The sequence below is a fragment of the Engraulis encrasicolus genome, chromosome 6 (assembly GCF_034702125.1).
Source record: "Engraulis encrasicolus isolate BLACKSEA-1 chromosome 6, IST_EnEncr_1.0, whole genome shotgun sequence".
Taxonomy (NCBI): Eukaryota; Metazoa; Chordata; class Actinopteri; order Clupeiformes; family Engraulidae; genus Engraulis; species Engraulis encrasicolus.
This window is the reverse complement of record NC_085862.1, coordinates 38,060,869-38,070,868: the sequence shown is the minus strand read 5'-3', so window position 1 is coordinate 38,070,868 and position 10,000 is coordinate 38,060,869. Positions and strand designations below refer to the sequence as shown.

The 10,000-nt window shown below is 44.7% G+C and overlaps 1 protein-coding gene across 1 annotated transcript in view; it reads left to right on the top strand.

Moving 5' to 3' along the window:
• The window catches only part of oca2 (oculocutaneous albinism II), a 141,713-nt gene that overhangs the window by 79,175 nt on the left and 52,538 nt on the right, over window positions 1–10,000 (top strand). Inside the window, exons 17-18 of the mRNA XM_063200223.1 lie at window positions 710–767; window positions 1,108–1,216. Of these exons, the coding sequence (XP_063056293.1) occupies window positions 710–767; window positions 1,108–1,216 (167 nt within the window). The remainder of the gene's footprint in view (window positions 1–709; window positions 768–1,107; window positions 1,217–10,000) is intronic.

Here is a 10,000-nt window from a genome sequence, read left to right as displayed (position 1 = left end):
ATTGCTCACATACTGACATACTCAATGAAATACACATGCCCTTAATCACTGTAGTTTTGGTGTCTGCATTACTCAGTCTGTCAGTCACTGACTCACCCACTATCACTCTCACTGTCTCACACAGTTATTCACTCACTCACTCACTCACTCACTCACTCACTCACTCACTCACTCACTCACTCACTCACTCACTCACTCACTCACTCACTCACTCACTCACTCACTCACTCACTCACTCACTCACTCACTCACTCACTCACTCACTCACTCACTCACTCATTCACTCACTCACAGCATGTGTACAGTCACAGCAGGTATGCGTTGGATCACCACCCCGCTGGGTAACTACAGTAGCCACTCTGACCCGGGGAACTTTCTCTGCTTTTCTCTGTCCTCAGTGAGGGGAGGCATGTCATTATAATCAGAACATGGTCATTTGCTTCATTCAGACCCTCGCAGCAGTATTTTTGGCCACATAATGCACTGTAATAATTCTTCGATTTTTTTTTTTGGATGTGGATACGTTTTGAAAACCTAGGCAATTCAATACATGCACACAAATAATAGGTGGTCGGGGCGGAAGCCAAATTAAAAGTTCAGGTGCAGAGTGGGAGTTTGCCACAAATCACAATACTGTGGACTGGTTGCAAATTGCCGAAAATTGGCTGCAATTATTAAGGCTAGCTTTTTGTTCTTGTTCTTCTCATAGGCAAATTTCACAGGAGGACAAAAATTGGGAAAACAACACGCACGAGCTCCAGAAAAAGGTACGACGACGTGATTTGTAATGGGGTTGGAAAACATTCAGTATTTACTTTCTAATGTCTCTCTCTCTCTCTCTCTCTCTCTCTCTCTCTCTCTCTCTCTCTCTCTCTCTCTCTCTCTCTCTCTCTCTCTCTCTCTCTCTCTCTCTCTCTCTTTCTCTCTCTCTCTCTCTATCTCTCTCTGTGTCTTTTCTCTATTGTACAGAACACATTTTTTATACTTCTATCAATATTCTTTTCAGAAGTGACATTATCATGGATGCTGGGTAAAAACCCAAAATCACACTTATATAAAACTTTGATGAAGATAAAAAGAATTTTCTCTTTCATTTGCCTTCAATAGCACAAAATAACGGACAAGATCCTTCTGGTCAAGTGTATTTCTGTCCTTGGAGTTGTCATCATCACATTCTTCCTCAACTCATTTGTACCCGGCCTTCACCTTGATCTGGGTAAGTGCTTCATCTCTGTAATTATGGATCGTGATGGAGAAAAAAAAGATACAGAAAGAGAGAGAGCGAAAGAACAAGAGAAAGAGATAGAGTGAAAGTAAGAGAATGAGAGAGAGAGCGAAAAAAGAGGAAGGAAAAGAGAAACAGGAAAAAGTAGATACAGAGATCGCGCTTGTGATTCAGCTTCTGCCGTGTTGTTTTTACAAGCTAGTTATATGCTTTAGCATGTAATTATACGCTCCGACTTCCTTTGCCTTTGTGAGATGTGAGCCAGAATAATGCGCTCACAAAGACGTGCAAATGCGAAATTGTATAGATATATACCACACTACTGCTTATAGACGCCTCAAAAAAAAAGAAATGTATGCAGTGTTTCCCATACATTGAGGAAACTATGGCGGCCCGCCATAGTTTAAATTTGGCCGCCATAGTTTACGAAAATGTTAAAAAAAAAAAAAAAATTTTTTTTTTTTTTTTTAATGATATCCGTTTTTGTTAAAAACGATTTGAATTACGATTTTGAATTTCCTTCGCATTTTCCTCCTGGAGTAAATACATCCTATAGACTCGGGTAACATCGGGTGAGTAACAGAACATGTGCGCAACGATGCGTTATGACACGCCGATATGCGAGGATCTTCGTCCAAATCGCTAGTCGCATGCATCATCGCTAACTGCGTTTACATCGCGTGCCGCGTGTAAGGGAAATGTTAGTTGTTGACATGTATGGAATTCACTTCAATTTGTGCTGTTTCTTGCTTCAGTTGTGGACAAAACGATTGGCCAAACTCACAATAGAAAGCCTTTGCTGTGCTACTGTCCCAGAGAGCTGAAAAAAAAACCTTCATAGAAGAAGTCACACTTAACAGGGGTGTTAACCAATCCAATGAGTTCTCTCATTGCGCTCTGTCTGTCTGTCTGTCTGTCTGTCTGTCTGTCTGTCTGTGCAAACAAATGGTGAATTTCTGAGCCCTTTTTAATTTGTAGCCTATACCACTGAAGGCATGATAATGCTTCATCATATTTTAGAAATAGGGCCTATGTGCCTTTTATATACCAAATGTTTATCATTTTGAAATTGTTTCAGTTGTTTATGACTTGTGTATGACTGAAATTATCTCTGCATACTATCAGTGCTGCATTGCTTTGTAAAGATAGGCTATTCAACACACTTTAAAACACACTGAAAAGATACAGCCATAGTAGCCTACTGAAAACATTTTGTTCATAATAATGGTGATTAATAAATGGTGGTCTTAAATTTTCATACTGACATCCTTGAATTTGACTTGGTAGATCACGGCAGACCATCAACTTCAAAAGTAGATCTTGGTTAAAAAAAGGTTGGGCACCCCTGCTATAGAGAGAACCACAAGTGCTTGAAAGACAGGGATCAAAAGGAGCAATATAAAAAACCTGGGAGCAATATAAAAAACCTTCAGAGAAGGGACAGTTGGGATGAGTTTACTAACACTCCCTAGGCTTTGTTTTACAGTTGTAATGAGTTTGGTGACAGACCTTCATTGACACAGCAGAGGAGACATCGGGCTGCATATAGAAATTAATGTGTAATGAATGTGAATATAGACATAAATGTGTAATATGTTGTTCAGCCCTTTTAATGGGAGGAATTTGGAAAAAACAGGCCCTGTGACCAGCACCCCTCATGTAGAATGTGTACGCCTACAGATATGTGTGGGGGAAAAGGCATAGCCTACCCTCTAAGACCCTTTTTTTCTATGCGTTAACAATTTCACAGTGCTCTTAAATTCTTATCTCTGCTCCTATTTTGTTTTATTATTGTTTCCCAGACCCCTGCATGAGGGACGAATGAAACTGTGTTGTAAACAGAAATTATTCACTGTACTGCATTTTTTGACAATGACAATGTACTACTATTATACAAGTCATAGGTAAAATCTTATGTAGCCTTATTTCTCAAAATATAAATGGCTGAAATATAGGCCCAGGCCTACAGTTTCTCCATGCGCCAATGTCATACTGTAGTCATTGTTTTGCCGTTTTGCATTTACGCTGCAAGAATACACCCCCCCCCTCCCCAAAAAAGGCCCGTGTGAGAAGGACCCCCCCCCCCCCCCGGACAAAATAAACCCCGGCTGCCCCCATAGTTTCCAAAATTTCTGTGGGAAACACTGGTATGTGAGCGCACGATCCTCTCTGGAAAGGAAAATAAATGGAATGAGCTGCGTCTCCTATTGTTGAAGGGTTACCTCTTGTCACTGTACAACAGCCTCGCTGCGGAAATAAAGGGGGAGGGAAAGGAGGGAAGGAAAGCAAAGCTATGGTAATGAGTGCAGCTATATGAAAGCGGAGCTGGAGCGAGCACGGAGCTGGGAAGGAATGTGCGTGTGTGTGGGGGGGGGGGGGGGGGATTTGTGCCATGTGCAGCTGGTTCTGCTGCATTCATTGTGTCGAGATGGGCTGCTTCTTCGAGATGTGCTACCAATAGCTGTTAGCATAACCCAAACTCAAACCCTAGCCCAAAGCCTTAGGTACGCTACTGTAGTGGCTTGGTACTGGTACACTGTAGTTCAGATTGACAGGAAATGGCTTGGTAGCTCAGCCTAATGGGTAGCTCACATCGAGAAGAATTGGCTCGAGAAATGTCAATGGCGGAAGAGAATAAACACGGTGATCAGACTGATAAATAAACAATGGTTCGTGCAACATGCAATCTTTTCCTCCAAATAAGTGTATTTTTGGTGCCCATGCTCTGGAAACCCCAGCCTTGAACCCTTTGCCACCGAACATGTGTGAACATTGGAGCTCAGCGTTGGCCGAAACCCAGGAAGGCACACAAAGATCCTGCCTTGACAACTGGTGTTTTAGCAGGAAATATACTATATCAATTTCAGTCTGTAGAACATTTCCACTGTGTGTGGGCTTAACATTCTATTGAAAGTGCGCATTTTTCAAAGCTACAATTAGAAAAAAAAGCCCAAGCTGTGTGATTGAGATTTAGTCTGTGTTGAATGGTGCTAAATTGGTGGTGTGTTGCCTCGTGAATGTGTGAATACCGTACGTATGAACTCTGGGAATGGCAGCAGCCTCTTTTCATTTCTGCTCCCACACCTCTTAGACACAGTCAGGGATGCCGAAAGGGGAGGGGAGACAAAGGGGTGATTTGTCTCAGGCCCAGAATTGGGTCCCTATTGCATTGTATGTATTGTTTAAGTAGAGGGCTTTCAGATGGTTTTGTCCCAGGCCCAGCCAAAGGTGTGACTGGCCCTGGATACAGCAGTCACTTTTGTGTTGTGTGTGAAAGGCTTTTATCCCTGATAGGTTCTCTGTAGAAGCCCCAGCACTACGTGTAGGAAAAGAGTTGATGCTCTGTGTGTAGATTAATAGCGATACACTATTTAATCACAGGTGTGACCACCAATAGGCCTTTTGGATCCACCCGTGACACGAGTTAATTGATTTGGTTAATGCCATCCACTCGGCCTGCCTGCCATCCATTGCTGTCTGTCAGCGCACACAGACGCGCACATGCACACACACACACATCCCAAACAGACGCACACACACACACACACACACACACACACACACACACACACACACACACACACACACACACACACACACACACACGCATGCACACACGCACACACAAACACACACACACACACACGCACATACACACATACACACACACACACACACACACACACACACACACGCGCGCGCGCGCACACACACACATCCCAAAGAGACGCACACACACGCACACGCACACGCACACGGCTCACCTAACTTCATTACCGCACACGGCGCACGGTCAAGACACTCATTGGCGCGCCTCGGCCTTCGGCCTGTGGAAGATGTTGCAGAGATGGGGCGTCATTAAAATGTCATTAGGTTGACGCAGCGAGATTTAATTTGCCCTTTAATACAGTGTGATCGTTTAATCAGTTAATGTGTCAGCACGTGTAGGTCAGCGTGGCAGGAAGAAGACTAGTGTCCTGCTGCTGTACTCCGCTGCACATGGAAGGAAAAGAAAACCGGCCCAGCCGTGGCTCTAACGGCTGGGCACTGGACTGCTACGCGGGCGACCCGGGTTCGATTCCCAGCCCGGGTCATTTCCCGATCCTTCCCCGTCTCTCTCTCTCACACCTCGCTTCCTGTCTCTCTTCCACTGTCCTATCTGAAAAATAATAAAAATCCCCAAGAAATGAAAAAAAGAAAAAGAAAACCATCGCCAAAGACTGTAGATAGTATTAACCCCTTTGCACAGAACCTATGTAATAACCTTACCGTCACTAAATGTGTAATGACCAAGTCTTAATCTGTTACTTAAGGCTCACTGTAATGTCAAAGCAGTGTTGCTATGATGTAATCGAGTCTTTTTAGCAATGAGTGAAGAGGCTACGAAGGCTTATTTATGTCAGGAATATGCATTACGACCAGATGCCATTTATGCTACCGTTTGTATGTGCATGTAGTTATGAGCATGTAAAACTCATATAACGTAGTCATCGCAACATTATGCTGTAAATGGTGCACATTCGTGACTCACATCCCTGTGCGCCTCTAAAACGTTGCCACCCGTGTCCTCCAGATAGTGTGGCATATATTTTCCAGTGTGACGATCCCACTTAGTCTCTATGCTCTTTGGTATCGCTCTCTGCACTGAATTTTGGGTAGTTTACAGTGTGATACATTATGCAGATGGATGTTCAATGTTCCATGGATGTTCTTTAGCCTATGACTAACACAGGCAGGGGAACTATTCTGTGTTATGATTGGCTGGACCATTATGAACAGGAAGACACTACTACCTGGATATTTCTAAAAGTTATTAACTTCGAAAACTTCAGATGTTGATGAATCTAGCCAATTAAAAGTGAATCAGACACACAGTGAATCAACTGTAGTTTTAAAATGCACTCGACCATAACTTTTAAAAGCCCATACAAGTGGAGATTGACTTACATTCAGCAACACAGCAGGTAGTGTTTTGTCATTTTAGCAAACAGCCATAAATTACCTCGTGATGAACGAGCTAGAATTCATTATAAAAAACATACATTTAACTTCTTCCTCTCATGATGAGTAATGAGGCATAATTCACAAAGGCACAGATAATAAATTTCCCACATCGTTCCAACAAACATGGTGTTATTTATAGGTATGTTAAGAGGTGGAAAAAATGCTCCGTGGAACAGCGAAGCCAAGTGCAATACTCGCACACTGAGAGCCCCTCACTTCATCTTACTGTCCAAGTAAGACAGCACCCAGCGGCGAAGCTGTGTGAATCTAGCACCGCGGGGGACAAACGCATGGCATTTTTTCAAGATAAACAAGCATGATGAGACGACGGCAGTGTTGTGTCGCGACATGATGCGCTACTCGGCCCTACATGATTCTCTTTTTTTTGCATATGATGAATGAGCACATCACAAACTCACACCGACCGTCTCTTCTCTCCAAGCGCTCTTTTAATTGCACTCGCCTTTCTCACTCGCTCCCCTCTCCACCCATCTCTCTCTTTCCTTCTCTTTCTGCAGCGTTTCGTTTGCCATGTGTACCTAGCGTTTGAATTTTTCCCTCGCAGTTGAATAGAAAGCCCAAGGGAATATCAGTGTTCCTCAGAAGCATCCTTCTGTCAGCGAACTAAGACTCTTTGTTTACAAGCCCTCTCTGTGGAGGAACTTCTGTATTGACTTTTGTCTGTTTGTTCACGCCACTGTGTGTGTGTGTGCGCGCGTGCGTGCGTGTGTGCATGCGTGCGTGCGTGTGTGTATTTGTCTTTGTGTAGTTGAGTTACATGAACACCTTGGAGAGTGTGTGAGCCTATGCTTGCGTTTGGTTTCTCTTTTTTTGTCTAAACGAATGTGGTTCTGAACTATGCATACTAATGCGGCTGTACAATACTGTGCACATACTAGTTTAGCTTTCCTTTTTTTACAATCGTAAGTTTGCTGCTTTTTTCCAAATCTGTCCATACTGCAATCATCCTGCTCAGTTAAACACATATTTTCGCAATCTGCCTTAGACTCGATATAATGTGTGCCTTGATGCCTTCTTCGGGAAAGTGGAGGGCAATCTGTTAATTGCCCATTATGTGTCTCTCTCTGGCTTTATCGCCACAATCTCTACATCCTATCTCCTGCTGCCTAGCAATTAGCTTTCCAGCCTGCCCCTACCTGCAGGGACATAGACATGGACTGACACACAGATACACAGACACACGGACTGACGGAGATAGTTAAATGGAGATAGACAAAGTATGGTACACATATACCGTATACGCACGCACGCACGCACGCACGCACGCACGCACGCAGGCACGCACGCACGCACGCAGGCACGCGCACACGCACCCGCACACGCACGCACGCACACACGCACGCACGCACACACGCACGCACACACGCACGCACGCACGCACGCACACACACACACACACACACACACACACACACACACACGGCAGTATGATCATGAGTTTGATCATGTCCACTATCTACCCTGTTTCCCCTCTCTCCTCTCTCTGAGTTCATAGTCAGAGGTTATGATTACTATTATTATGATTTCTCCTTTCTATTTTTTCTTTACTCCTCCTTCATTCCTCTCCAATTCATGGCTGTAGCAGTCTATTGAAGCCTTTACAAACAATAATACAGTAAAAATAATAACAATTACAACATTCCTTCCAATAATAATCATCTTTTCGTTAATTGTTTGTGCTCTTTTTCTCTCTTCTTCTTTTCTCTTCTCTTCTCTTCTCTTCTCTTCTCTTCTCTTCTCTTTTCTTTTCTTTTCTTTTCTTTTCTTTTCTTTTCTTTTCTTTTCTTTTCTTTTCTTCTCTTCTCTTCTCTTCTCTTCTCTTCTCTTCTCTTCTCTTCTCTTCTCTTCTCTTCACTCCCCCATCTCCTTCCCAAGTCCCTGTCCCATCTCCCCCCAATCTCCCCTCCTCCACCAGTGCTGGCCTTCATCATGCCTGATAACTGATTTCCCCGTGGGCAGTCATCAGCGCTCACCTGTTTAATCAGATCTGGCCGCGAGGTGCGAAGGCAGCGCTCCGTCCCCTGCAGCCCCGGCGATGGCAGATCGCTTGGATGGGTGCTCCACTACCGCTCCGCTCCGCTCTGGCGTGCACCGGCTGTAATCTGTGCACACTGGATTATGTATTTAAGAGCCCAGTTGCCTGCAGAATGAGTGTTTGATTAAACTGACCAGGCTGGGGCAGATACATTATCTACCATCTCGGCCATGTCTCCTCCTCCTGTCTCTCTCTAACTCTCTCTCTCTCTCTCTCTCTCTCTCTCGCTTTATCTCTCTCTCTCTCTCTCTCTCTCTCTCTCTCTCTCGCTCGCTCTCTCTCTCTGTCGCTTTATATCTCCCTCTCTCTCTGTCTCTCTCTGTCTCTCTCTCTCTCTCTCTCTCTCTCTCTCTCTCTCTCTCTCTCTTGCAACTGGGCTCTCTCTTTCTTTCTCTGTTTCAATGTCTTTCTGTTTGTACAGGTCTTTTTCTCTTGCTTTCTCTCTTTCTACAACTTCTCTCTCTCCCTCTCCCTCTCTCTAGCACTCTGTAACTCCTTCTGCATCTCTCTCATTCTGTGTCCTTCCCCCATCTCTCTTCATCTCTCCATCTCCGTTGCTTCTCCCCTCTCGGTGGGACGCCAGTCAGGCTCTATGTGATTAGTGGGAAATTAGGTAGAGCGAGCTGTGGTGGCTGATTGAAATCAGAGCCCTGGGCAGTCTACTGAGAAGGACGCGGGCCCCTGTGTCCAGCCAAAGCCGTCATTATTGCAGAGGGGGGCTCATTAGGAAGAGATCCCTTTTAAAAACTGCTCAGAGCATGCGATGAGTGAACAAGTGAGTGAGATTGTGTCGTGAGGGAGGGATAGAGTGAGGAAAGGTTAAAGAGACTCAGTGTGTGTGGTTGAGTGAATGAGAGAGACAGAGAGTGAGCGTTTGAGAGGGCGAATGGGGAAGTGAATGAGTGAGTGAATAAGGAATGGAGAGTGAGTGAATATGTAAGAAATATGTAACAAAGTTCTTTCTCTCTGCGACCCCCCTGCATTACCTCCGCGACCCCCTAATGGTCCCGACCTCCCACTTTGGTAACCACTGATGTAAGGCATAGTAAGTGAGTGAGAGGATGAGTTAGCAAGTGGGCAGGGGTATAAGGGAAGGAGATGGTGACAGAGATAGAAAAAGAGGATTGTGAATCAGAGAGTGACTGACCGTTTGAAAACACTAGTGAGCGAATGAGTGTGAGTGAGTCGTATGCCGTGAGTGAATGAATGAGGACATTTGTGGGGTGAGTATGTGTGAGAGTGAGTGAGTGAGTGAAGGAGATTTCTGTGTGTGTGTGTGTGTGTGTGCGTGTGCGTGCATGCATGCATGTGTGTGTGTTTGTTAGAGTGATTGAGTGAAACAGGAAGTGAGGGAAGAGAAGAGGAAGGGAGGAATTGCCTTGGCAAGTGAGGGACGCAGATGGAGGAGTGGGCCCTTCATCAGCGCTAGGTAATTAGCTAGCACTTAGCTCCTATGATGCAGGGGAGCCTGCCCGCAGTGCTGGGAGTCCACCTGGGGAATGAACACCTGCCGGTGTCTCAAGGCCAATGCGAAGCAATTTAAAACAACAACTAATTAAAAAAAGCATTGCATTGGTATATCAGTCACGTCTTGTGTTTGTTCAGGTCTTCAACATGCGAATAAGAGGAAAGTTCTTCTTCTGTGTCAGTCGGTAGTTTGAAAAACAGATACATGGATTGCAGTGACGCTCTTTCTCTTTGCCTCTCTCTCTCTC